This window comes from Chiloscyllium plagiosum, chromosome 7, assembly GCF_004010195.1.
Source record: "Chiloscyllium plagiosum isolate BGI_BamShark_2017 chromosome 7, ASM401019v2, whole genome shotgun sequence".
Classification (NCBI taxonomy): Eukaryota; Metazoa; Chordata; class Chondrichthyes; order Orectolobiformes; family Hemiscylliidae; genus Chiloscyllium; species Chiloscyllium plagiosum.
The window spans coordinates 106,593,012-106,606,587 of NC_057716.1; the positions used below are offsets into that span (position 1 = coordinate 106,593,012).

At 42.3% G+C, this 13,576-nt stretch overlaps 1 protein-coding gene across 4 annotated transcripts in view; it reads right to left on the minus strand.

The window, feature by feature from the left end:
• The window catches only part of LOC122551842 (ATP-binding cassette sub-family B member 6-like), a 262,691-nt gene that overhangs the window by 103,007 nt on the left and 146,108 nt on the right, over positions 1–13,576 (minus strand). For all 4 annotated transcript variants that reach the window (XM_043694361.1, XM_043694362.1, XM_043694364.1 and 1 more), the window contains exon 15: positions 7,994–8,098. In XM_043694361.1, the coding sequence (XP_043550296.1) occupies positions 7,994–8,098 (105 nt within the window). The remainder of the gene's footprint in view (positions 1–7,993; positions 8,099–13,576) is intronic.

Consider the following 13,576-nt stretch of genomic DNA (forward strand, 5'->3'; position numbering starts at 1 on the left):
TTCCTACCCTAGTCATTCTTTTGTTCCTGACATACCTATAGAAAGCCTTAGGGTTTTCCCTAATCCTATCTACTAAGGACCTTTCGTGTCCCCTCCTTGCTGCTTTTAGCTCTCTCTTCAGGTCCTTCCTGGCTACCCTATAACTCTCAATCGCGCCAATTGAACCTTCACGTCTCATCTTGAGATAGGCCGCCCTCTTCTATTTAACAAGGGATTCCAATTCCTTATTAAACCACGGCTCCCTCACATGACCCTTTCCTCCCTGCCTGACAGGTACATACTTCTCAAGGACACTCAATAGTTGCTCCTTGAACAAGCTCCACATATCAATTATGCCCTTGCCTTGAAGCTTACTTTTCCAGGCCACACATCCTAAGTCATGCCTCACAGCATCATAATTTTCCTGCCCCCATCTATAACTCTTGCCCTGTAGTGCACACTTATCCCTCTCCATCACTAGAGTAAAAGTCACTGAATTGTGGTCACTGTCCCCAAAGTGCTCACCTACCTCTAATTCTAACACCTGGCCTGGTTCGTTACCCAGAACCAAATCCAGTATGGCCTCACCTCTTGTTGGCCTGTCTACATATTGTGTCAGGAAACTCTCCTGGACACATTGAACAAACACTGACCCATCTAACGAACTTGAGCTATAGCTTTCCCAATCAATATCAGGTAAGTTAAAGTCCCCCATAACAACCACTCTATTACTTTCACTCTTCTCTTGAATCATCCTCGCAATCCTTTCTTCTGCGTTTCGTGGACTATTAGGAGGCCTGTAAAAAACTCCTAACTGGGTGAGCTCACCTTTCCTATTCCTAACCTCAGCCCAAACTATCTCAGATGGCGAGTCTTCATTCATCGTCCTTTCCACAGCTGTAATACTATCTTTGACAAGTAATGCCACACGTCCCCCTCTTTTACCCCCACCTCTGACCCTACCAAAACATTTAAACCCTGGCACCTGCAACAGCCAATCCTGTCCCTGTTCTACCCATGTCTCTGTAATAGCCACAACATCGAAATCCCAGGTACCAACTCACGCTGCAAGTTCACCTACCTTATTTCGTATACTTCTTGCATTGAAGTATACACACTTCAAGCCACTTTCCTGTTTACAGGCACCCTCCTTTGAGATTGATGCCATGTTCCTAACCTCCCTACACTCCAGGTCCTGCACCCTAAAGCTACAGTCTAGGTTCCCATGCCCCTGCAGAGTTAGTTTAAACCCCCCCCAAGAGCACTAGCAAACCTCCCGCCAAGGATACTGGTGCCCCTCAGGTTCAGGTGTAGACCATCCTGTTTATAGAGATCCCACCTTCCCCAGAAAGAACCTCTTACTAATCAAGAACCTATCTCGGTTTTAAATACATTCAATGACTTGGCCTCCATAGCCCTCCGCATGAATGAGTTTCACTGATTAACTACCTTCTGACTGAAGAAACCTCCCCTCAACTCAATTCTAAAAAGGTCACCCCTTCACTCTGAGGCTGTGCCCTCAGGTCCTAGTCTGTCCTACTAATGGACACATCTTCTCCATGATCCACTCTGTCTAGGCCTGTCCGTATTCTGTAAGGTTCAATAAGATCCCCCTCCCCTCATCCTTCTCAACTCGATTGAGTACAGATCCAGAATCCTCAACCACTCCTTGTATGACAGGCCTTTCCATCCCTGGGATCATTTTTGTAAACCTCCTCTGGACTCCCTCCAACACTACCATATCCTTCCTTAGATATGGGGCCCAAAACTGCGTACAATATTCCAAATGCAGTCTGATTAGAGCCTTATACAGCCTCAGCAATAAATCTCTGCTCTTGTATTCTAGTCCTTTTGAAATGAATGCTAACACTGCATTTGCCTTCCTAAATGCCAACTGAACCTGCATATTTGTAGAGAATTGATTTTCTAGTTGGTCAAAGATGACGTAAATATTAAAGTTGCATTAATCTTAACAAAAAGATGCAAACTGTGGAAGTGGTGGTGAATGGATGCAAGATTAGCAATATCATGAAAGATAAATGGTACTTTTTAAAAAAGGTTTAGGAAGAAAGGGACAGATGGGATAAGATTCTAGGATTCTGGAGTGGCTGAGAAGAAGCTGCCAAGGCTCCTGTACTTCCACTTGAGTTTGTGTTTCATTGGACATTGATGGACTGGAGAGTGGCCAACATAGCACCCATTATTACAAAGGGAGACAGAGTCAATCCAGCTAATTACAGGAATCCCAGTTTAACATCTGTGGTAGATCAAATTACAGAGTACTTAATTAAAAATGAAATTACCACCTGTCTAGTTAAAAGATCAAATAGTTAGATTTCAAAAGAGATGCCTGTATTTACTAGATATTATTATTCAGCCAGAGAGAAATCTTTGAGGATGGCAGATGGGGAAAGATAGTGTATATGGACTTTACTGATGTTTGCACATGGTACCATACAAGAGATTAGTGCAGCAAATTAAGGGGTATAGAATTAGAAGGAGAATTGCAATAAATGTCAACATGGGAGGTGGTAAGATGGTATAGAGTACTATTTAAGACAAATTTTTCCAGAATAGTTGTAAGTGGCAGTGTGAAGGAAACTTTCCACAGTAATATTCTTTCAGCCCAATAAAAAAAGCACTCCTCGGCTTGGTTCTTGGATGTAGGCCAAGTGGATCAAATGTTAGTGAGAAAATATTCAGGGGCATGGAATAGGGCAAGGAACAATCCAGAGTTAGAATAATTAACTAGGAGAAAGCCACCTTCAACGGGGAGAGAATACATCTTGCCAAGATCGAATGAAATGACAGATTGGTATTGAAAACAGTATCTGAACAATGGCTGCCTTTAGAGAAAAGATAGTTCAGACACAAACAAGGTATAATCACAAAGAAGAAAGGCAGGGCAAACAAATCCAGATCTCCTGGATCTCCAGCATCTAGGCCTGAATGTCACACAATAGGAAAGATGAAAGGCATTTAACAGAATGTCAAAAAGATTCATGAGAATAGTTTCATGAATGAGGAACTTCGGCTTATAGCTAAATTGGCAAAGGTTGAGAAGAGTTTTGTTAAAGGCATTAAAATGGATGAGAGCGGTGTAGATAGAGTAAAACTATCCCTTAAAATGGCCACCCAAGTGGACAGGGTTGTTAAGAAAGCATATGGTGTTTTGGCTTTCGGGGGATTGAGTTTAAGAGTCGTGAGATCTTGTTGCAGCTCTATAAAAGTTTGGTTAGACCGCACGTGGAATACTGCGTCCAGTTCTGGTCACCCTATTATAGGAAAGATGTGGATGCTTTGGAGAGGGTTCAGAGGAGGTTTACCAGGATGCTGCCTGGACTGGAGGGCTTATCTTATGAAGAGAAGTTGACTGAGCTCGGACTTTTTTCATTGGAGAAAAGGAGGAGGAGAGGGGACCTAATTGAGGTATACAAGGTAATGAGAGGCATAGATAGAGTCGATAGCCAGAGACTACGTCCCAGGGCAGAAACGACTAACACGAGGGGTCGTAGTTTTAAGCTGGTTGGAGGAAAGTATAGAGGGGATGTCAGAGGCGGGTTCTTTACACAGAGTTGTGAGAGCATGGAATGCGTTGCCAGCAGCAGTTGTGGAAGCAAGGTCATTGGGGGCATTTAAGAGACTACTGGACATGCATATGGTCACAAAAATTTGAGGGTGCATACATGAGGATCAGTGGTCGGCACAACATCGTGGGCTGAAGGGCCTGTTCTGTGCTGTACTGTTCTATGTTCTAAAACTGTTCCCATTTCTGGAGGGTTTGAGTACTAGAGGGTACAGATTTAACATAACTGCCAAAACAATCAATGATGACATGAGGAAAAATGTTTTTACACAGTGATGCATTAGGATTTGGAATGTGCTGCCTGAAAGTGGAGTGAAGGCAGGTTCGATCGAGGCATGCAAGACAGAATCTCTTTATTGAGATCCGAAGCTGGGACACCGCACAAACCTGCAAGGAAATGCAGAGACACAGAAATTATGTAAGCAGAGTATAAGGCTCGGGGCCTGTCCTTACTTGGAACAGAGGAGAGAGAGCTGTACAAGGAAACACACCAGGGAAAAAGTCAGGATATAAACAGAGCACAGGCCCGGAACCTAAATTAAGCTGGAGAAAGACCACTGAGTTACTGTTGCCACTACAGCTCCAGAATACAGGTAGTTCTTCTATAACATGATGGTTGCATTTTTGTGCAACCCCACATTATAGAAAAATCGCACTTTAGAAACAGCACTTAATGTGTTGGCGCTTTAATCGCGTTACAGCCAATACACATCTTAAAAGTTCATGCTTTAGAAACAGTGTCTCCAATTTGTCAATTGCATTACAGCAATTTCACGTTAAAGAAATGCACGTCATAGCAGAACAGCCTTGGCAAAGAAGTGATATCACATCAAAATCTAAGTATCCAATGTAAGGGTTGTTTGCAAAAGGCTAGATTCATTGCAACTAACTGCAAGGTAATCTATTCCCTATATTCCAGTCTTCAGCTTAAAGTAAATTATCTGCAAGTAAGCTTAAGGCATGGAAGAAGCTGCAAGGAATGCCCTTTCTATGCTATGTTGGAGTCATGGGTGCTTCATCTGGCCTGGATAACCATAAGTGTGGGAAGTGTCCACAATTACAGTCTGTGAAACACCCAAGAACCACAGAGATAACACTGCAGATCAAGAGCAGGCAGGCAAAAATGGAATGAGCGATTGCTAGATAGTCAAGGAAGATCAGACAGATAGTATTGCTGGCATGGGGTAATGGCTGATCATAAGAACATAGCAAGTGCCATATATCATGGGAAAAAACCTTCCGTTCAACTTGTCCATGCCATAAACTAGTCCCATTTGTCTGCATTTAGCCCATATCCCTCTAAACCCTTCCTATTCATGTACCTGTCCAAATGTCTTTTAAATATTGTAATTATACCCACTTCTACCACTTCATCTGGCAGTTCATTCCACATACGCACCCAGCCTCTCTATGAAATAGTTACCCCTTAGATCCCTTTTAATTTTGTTTCCCTTTCACCTTAAACCTCAGCCTGCAAGGTTTGAACTCCCTGACCCTAGACTATTCATCTTATCGAAGCCTGTCAAGATTTTATAAACCTCTATAAGGTCACCCCTCAATCACCTACACTCCAGTGAAAACAGTCCTAGCCTATGGAGACTTTCCTTATAATGCAAGCCTTCCATTTTCAGTTACATCCTCGTAAATCTTTTCTGCATCCTTTCCAGTTTTAATAACATCCTTACTATAGCCGGGCAACCAGAATTGCACACAGTATTCCAACAGTGGCCTCACCAATGTCCCGTACAGCTGCAACATGACATCACAACTTCTGTACTCAATGCTCTTACCAATTAAAGGTAAGCATGCCAAACACCTTCTTCACTGCCCTATCTACCTGCGACAACACTTTCAGGAACTATGTACCTGAACTCCCAGGTCTCTCTATTCGTCTATACTCCCCAAGAACCTACCATTAACTGTGCAAGTTCTGCCCTGGTTTGTCTTACTAAAATGCTAAAAATCACACAACACCAGATTATAGTCCAAAAGGTTTATTTGGAAGCACTAACTTTCCGAGTGCTGCTACTTCATCAGGTGGTTATATAGAAGCAGCGCTCTGAAAGCTGGTACTTTCAGATAAACCTGTCGGACTATAACCTGGTGTCTTGTGATTTTTAACTCTGTCCACCCCAGTCCAACACCAGCACCTCCTCATCATTACTAAAATGCAACACCTTGCATTTATCTAAATTATACTCCATCTGCCATCCTTTGGCTATTGGCGTAGCTGACCAAGATCCCATTGTACTCTTAAATGACCGTCTTCACTGTCCAATATACCACCAATTTTGGTGTCAACCAAATTGTTCATATAAATGACAAACAGCAGTGGACCCAACATTGATCTGGCAGAACTCTACTGGTCACAGGCCTCCAGTCTGAAAAACAACCTTCTACAGTCAAGCCAATTAGCTCGCTCTCCTTGCATCCCATGAGATCCAACCTTACTAACCAGTCTATCATGCAGCACCTTGTCAAACGCCTTGCTGAAGTCCATGCAGACAATGTCTATCGCTTTGCTCTCATTTATCCTCTTGATCATATCTCAAAAAATTCAATCAAGTTTGTGACACACGATTTCCCACACACAAAGGCATGTTGGCTATCCTTAATCAGTCCTTGCCACTCCAAATACATGTAAATCCTGTCTCTGAGAATTCCCTCCAAAACTTACCCACCACTGATGAAAGGCTTAAGGATCTATAGTTCCCTGGATTCTTCTTGCAGCCTTTTTCTTTAAATAAAGGCACGGCATTAGCCACCCTCCAGTCTTCTGTCACCTCACCCATGTCTATCAATGATATAATATCCCTGCTAAGCCTCACAATGTCTCCCCTGGCTTCCCACAATATCCTGGGATACACTTGATCAGGTCCTGGGAATTTACCCACCTTTAGGCATTTTAAGACCTCCAGAACATCCTTTTTGGTGATGTGTACTCTTTCCAAGATAACCACTATTTAGTTCATGGACTTCCCTAGCTTCTGCATCTTTCTCCACAGTAATTTGTTTGGTATTTCACCCATCTCCTGTGGCTCCACACATTGTCAGTCTCATTGATTGTTATGGGGCACTATTTTCTCCCTAGCTTCTTTTTTTGCTCTGAATGTACTTGCAGAACTCTGAACAGCCAAGTTTGAGTAACCACAAGCAGTTCAGCTGCATAGCTGGGGCTAAAGAAGGATGGACGGACAATACTCAGACAAATTGACAGTTAAAGGATCATGAAAAGCAGGAGATCTAAGACTGTGATCTCAGGATTACTTCCAATACCACTGAGTATAAAACTAGAAAGGTGAGCTACTGAACACATGGTTGGAAAAAATGGATCAGGAAGGAGGACATTAGACTTCAGGAAGTTAGGAAGAAAAGATAGCAATCTTGAAATATAGAGGCAGAGAAAGGTGGAGAGGTGTGTAGAGATAAAAAGAATGAGAGAGATAAACAGACATGGTTGGAAAAATGGGTCAAAAAGGAGGACATTAGATTTCTGGGGTATTGAGACCTGTACTTGGAGTACACATTATACCTTAGCAGGACCTAATATTCTTGCAGTGGGATTTGCTAGTGCTGTTAGGGAGAGTTTAAACTCGATTGTCAGGGGAATAAGACCTTAGAAGGAATTCAGATAGAATTTTTTAACAAAACGCTGGCTCTCTGAAGTAGAACAGCTGTAAATGAAAATAGAAAGCAGCAGAAACGAGTTCTTAAGATCAAGCAGGGTCAAACTACAGATATGTTAAAAAGGCAGAATTAAAAGCACTCTGAATGCATGCAGGATTTGCAACTCGATTGGTGAATTGATGACAAAAACAGATATGAAAGAGAATGATTCAATTGCCGTTATCACATGATGGTTGCAGATTTACCAAGATTGGGAACTAATACTAAAAGATATTCAACATGCGAAAAATAGGCAACTAAGGAGGGGTATAGCTGACAAAAAGGGATTGGATTGGTGTATTAGCAAAATAGGATCTCCAATCGACAGAACAAGATGTAGAAACTGCAGGTTCTCTTCACTCAAGCCTTGTCTGTTTGTTCTCTCTTATTCTTTTTATCTCTACACTCCTCTCCACCTTTCTCTCCCTCTAAATTTCAAGATTGTTATCTTTTCTCCACAACTTCCATTTGTTCCCTCAATCTAATCTTTCTTTTCTCTCGGTGATCTTTTCAACAATTTCAATCTTTTTTCTCACTCCTCACTTTTTTGCCATTCTTACTCATTTTCTCTCTATCCTGTTCTCATGCTATGTTGTAGCAGTTCCCTCCTGTGATAGTTTTACTTAAGATCAACACACAGTTTGTTCCGTGGAGGAGCTGGTCAGACATGAGGGCCATTTGGGATAGAGATTGTTTCAGTCTCAATGTTAGAAAATAATAAAAGCTCTTGTCTTTTCTTTGGAATAAAGTATCTGCATTTACCTTGGCGATGTCTTGGCCATCAATTTTAATGCAGCCTCCCTTGACATCATAAAATCGGAAGAGCAATCGGATGATGGTGCTTTTCCCTGACCCGGAGGGGCCAACCTAGAGTAAAATATAAATAGTGGACTGTTTAGTTAATGAATAATGTTCTATGCTGAACAAAGTTCAATAATCTGTTTTCTTGTACTTGTGATTTAAAATATTTGTCTCATTAAATGTACACAAATGACATATGCATTTTTCATCTTATTCACTTTAATAGACCAACCCAAAAAAAACAAACAAATTTTATCTTGCCTCTTAACAGGAAATTTGCTCCGAAAATGAAGGAAAGAATAACAGGTCCAGTTGTGGCAGTGAAAGATTGATTGGGATGGGATAGGGAAAGGCTCAATGCAATAACTGGAAAATGTGGTAGAGATGTGCAAGTAGGGTAATAGGTTTATATGAAGACAGGACAAACTTATAAACTGCATGTTAGAAGAGAACTAGTTGGGATCTATATGAGTCCATCCTATTGCAAAAATCACTTCTGGCATAAATTGATGTTCTCCACTTTCTCGTAGACTTTTGATTCAAGTTCCTTCTTGGAATGTGGCCAATGCCATAAGACTGCATTCATTGCTCATCCCTTAATGATGTGGTGGGTCTTCTCTTTGAGCCATAGCATAATGATGTGGTCAAGAACAAGAACAAGGAACGATACAGTATAGAAACAGGCCCTTTGGCCTTCAGTGGATACTGCCCATGAAAATAAAGATCATGGTCCATGTGCTTGATTTGAGTCAATCATATAATTTATCACTATAGAAGACATAAATAATGTTCACAAAATACTTGTAAATTAAGTAGTGAAAGGGACAGAGAACTTCAACTTATTTAGGAAACAATGTATTTTCTTTGGAGGCAGTTCTGAGAAGGTTCATGAGGATGATCCTGGGTATGGAGTAATTGTCTTAGGAGCAAAGGTCAAAAAGATTGTGACTCCATTCACTGGAGTTTAGAAGAATGAAAAATAATCTTATTGAAACGTACAGGATTCTTAAGGCAGTTGTTAGGGCAAATACTGGGAGGATGGTTCCACTTGTGGGATTTATGGTAAAATCACAGTGAAGTGAACATGAGGAATGCTGGAACAGCCATGATTGGTGAAGCAGGCTTAAGGAGCCTAACAGCCTCCTCCTGTATATTTTCCTTATGGTTTTAACAGTAGCACAACAGGACAACTGTATAATCACCAGGAAATGAACACTGAGAAATACTTTTAGAACTAAAAGGTGACAAATCCCAGAAACCTGATTGGTCTCATCCCAAGGTCTGAAAAGAAGTGGCTGCAGAGAGTAGCTGCATTGCTTTAATTTTCCAAAAATTCCCAAGATTCTGGAAAGCTCCTATCGGTTTAGAAAATAGCAAATGTAACACCTTTTAATCAAACGAGGATGAAGAAATAAATCAGAAAATCACAAACCCGTTGGTCAAACATTTGTGAAAGGTTAGAATCTATTGGTAAGGAGGTTATTGCAGATCGCTCAGAAAATTTTAACGAAATGGTTTTGTGAAAAGAAAGTAATGTTCAACTGCACTTATTAAAGCTCTTTGAGGAATTAACAAGCAACATCAATAAAAGGGAACAAAAATAGAAATTGCTGGAAAAGCTCAGCAGGTCTGGCAGCCTCTGTGGGGAGCAATCAGAGTTAATGTTTCGAACCGAGTGACCTTCCTCAGAACTATTCTCAACCCAAAACGTTAACTCTGCTTTCTCTCCACAGGTGCTGCCAGACCTGCTGAGCTTTTCCAGCAATTTCAGTTTTAAAGCATCCGTTGTTCTTTTAGTTTTTATCAATAAAAGGTAAATTGATTTGGTCTACCTGGATACCACAAGGCTTTTGATAACGTGCTATATCCAAGGTTACTGCGTAAAATAACAGCTCATGATATAGGATGTAACATCTAGCCATGTGGCACATCCCTGATGGGAAGAAATATGACCAACTTAAATCACTAGGATGGTCAATGCTCGACTGTGCCCAATATCTAAGATAAACCCACAGCAGATTTCATCAAGGAACAAAAAAACCATATACTTTAGTTATTTAGTCATAAGACACTTTGCTGACAAGACAGCATTTTTACTGCCCATCCCTAGTTGCCCCTTGAGAAGGTGGGGTTGAGCTGTCTTCTTGAATCGCTGCAGTCCATGTGCTGTACTTAGATCCACAATGCCCTTAGGGAGGGAATTCCAGGATTTTGGCCTAGTGACAGTGAAAAACGGCGATATAGTTCCAAGTCAGGATGGTAAGTGGCTTGAAAGGGAACTTGCAGGTGGTGGTGTTCCCATGTATCTGCTGCCCGTGTCCCTCTGGATGGAAGTGGCTGAGAGTTTGGAAGGTGCTGAGGATCTTTGGTGAATTTCTGCAGCGCATCTTGTAGCTCGTACACTGCTGCTACTGAGCATTGGTAGTGGAGGGATGCAGTGCCAATCAAGCTTGCTGCTGCATCCTGGATGGTGTCAAGCTTTTTCAGTGTTGTTGGCGTTACACCCACCCAGGCAAATGCAGGAGTATTCCATCACACTCCTGACTTGTGCCTTGTAGATGAAGGACAGGCTTTGGGGAGTCAGGAGGTGAGTTACCTGGTGCAGTATTCTTAGTCTCTGACCTGCTCTTGTAGTCACTGTACTTTTGTGACGAGTTGACTTTCAAAGGTAATCCTAAGAATGTAGGTAGTGGTGGATCCGTTGATGGCAACACCTCTGAATGTCAAGGGGCAGGGGTTAGATTATTCCTTATTGGAAATGGTCATAGCCTGGCATTTGTGCAGCACAAACGTTACTTGTCACCCCAAACCTGGATATTGCCAAGATCTTGTTGCATGTTAACATGAACTCCTTGCTGCCACACTCGATCAAATATGGCCTTGATGTCAAGGGCAAACACTCTCACCTCACCTCCATGTTTGAACCGAAGCTATAATGCAGTCAGGAGCTGAGTGGCCCTGACAGAACCCAAACTGGCTGTCACTGAGTAGGTGCTGCTCAATATCACTACTGATGACAACTTCCATCATTCTATATATACTATAACAGAGTCACAGAGTTATGGGGCACAGAAACAGCAATATTTCTCCTTGGGAAAGCAGCCAACATAATCAAAGACTCCTCCTACCCCAGTTATACTCTAGAACATAGAATATTACACTGCAGTACAGGCCCTTCACCCCTCGATGTTGAGCCAACCTGTGGGACCAATCTAAAGCCTACCTATCCTACACTATTCCATTTTCATCCATATAGCTGTATTCCTGATGAAGGGCTTTTGCCCGAAACGTTGATTTTCCTGCTCCTCGGATGCTGCCTGAACTGCTGTGCTTTTCCAGCACCACTCTAATCCATTTTTATCCATATGTTTATCCAATGACCATTTAAATTCCCTTAAAGTTGGCAAATCTACAACTGTTGCAGGCATTGCATTCCACGTCCCTACTGCTCTGAGTAAAGAAACTACCTCTGACATCTGTCCTATATCTATCACCCCTCAATTTAAAGCCATGTTACCTCATGCTAGCCATCACCAACCGAAGAAAAATGGTCATACTGACCACCCTATCCAACCCTCTGGTTTTCCTCAATTAAGTCATCTCTCAATCTTCTTCTAACAAAAACAGCCTGAAGTCTCTCAGCCTTTCCTTAGAAGACTTCCCTCCATACCAAGCAAAATCAGAGTAAATCTCCTCTGAACGCTTTCCAAAGCCTCCACATTCATTATCCTTCCTATAACGCGGTGACCCCCAGGACTGTACGCAATGCTCCAAGTGTGGCCGCATCAGAGTTTTGTACAGCTGCAGCATGACCTCATAGTTCTGAAACTCAATCCCTCTACCAATATAAGCTAACACACCATATGCCTTCTTAACAATCTTAGGAGCAAGAAAATCGACGTTTCAAGCAAAAGCCCTTCGTTGATTTTTGTTGATTTTCCTGCTCCTCGGATACTGCCTGACCTGCTGTGCTTTCCCAGCACCACTCTAATCTTGACTCTGATCTCCAGCATCTGCAGTTCTCACTTTCACCTTCTCAACAATCATAACAACCTGGGTGGCAACTTTCAGGGATCTATGTACATGGACACCGAGATATCTCTGCTCATCTACACCACCAAGAACCTTACCATTAGCCGAGTGCTCTTTAATGCAGTAAAGTGTGAGATGATTCACTTTGGAAGGAGCAACAGGATTAAACTCCATTTGCCACCTTTCAGCCCAGTTCTGCAGCTTATGTATGTCCCTCTGTAACCTGCAACATCCTTGAGTACTATCCACAACTCCACTGACCTTAGTGTCATTCACAAATTTACTAACCCATCCTTCTATGCCCTCATCCAGGTCATTTATAAACATGACAAACAGCAGTGGACCCAAAACAGATCCTTGCAGTACAGCACAGCACAGGTAACTGAACTCCACGATGAACATTTCCCATCATCCACCATCCTCTGTCTTCTTTCAGCTAGCCAACTTCTGATCCAAACTGCTAAATCACCCTGTTCCACCATCTTCCATTGGGCAGAAGATGCAAAGGTTTGAAAACATGTACTAACAGATTTATAGAGGAGAAAGTGAGAACTGCAGATGCTGGAGATCAGAGTGGAGAGTGTGGTTCTGGAAAAGCACAGCAGGACAGGCAGCATTCAAGGAGCAGCAGAATCGACATGTCGGACACAAGCCCTTCATCAGGAATTACGCCTGAAACGTCAATTCTGCGTATCCTGCGTCTCGGATGCTGCCTGACCTGCTGTGCTTTTTCAGCACCACACTCTCTACACTAACAGATTTAAAAACAGTTTTTTCCTCACTGTTATCAGATTTATAAATGGATCTCTCATATATTAAAGTTGATCTCTGCACCTTTGCATTCGGCTCTATTACCCTGATGTACTTATATAAGGTATGGTTTGTCTGGTGAGCACTCAGAAAAATACTTTTCAGTGTATCTCAGTACATTTCATAGAGTCATAGAGATGTACAGCATGGAAACAGACCCTTCGGGTCCAACCTGTCCATGCCGATCAGATATCCCAACCCAATCTAGTCCCACCTGCCAGCACCCAGCCGATATTCCTCCAAATTATTCCTATTCATATATCCATCCAAATGCCTCTTAAATGTTGCAATTGTACCAGCCTCCACCACTTCCTCTGGCAGCTCATTCCTTACACTTACCACCCTCTATATGTAAACATTGCCCCTGAGGTCTCTTTTATATCTTTCCTCTCTCACACTAAACCTATGCCCTCTAGTTCTGGACTCCCCGACCCCAGGGAAAAGTCTGCCTATTTACCCTATCCATGCCTCACATAATTCTGTAAACCTCTATAAAGGTCACCCCTCAGCCTCTGACGCTCCAGGGAAAACAGTCCCAGCCTGTTCAGCCTCTCCCTGTAGCTCAAATCCTCCAACCTTGGCAACATCCTTGTAAATCTTTTCTGAACCCTTTCAAGTTTCACAACATTTTTCCGATAGGAAGGAGACCAGAATTGCACGCAATATTCCAACAGTGGCCTAACCAATGTCCTGTACAACTGC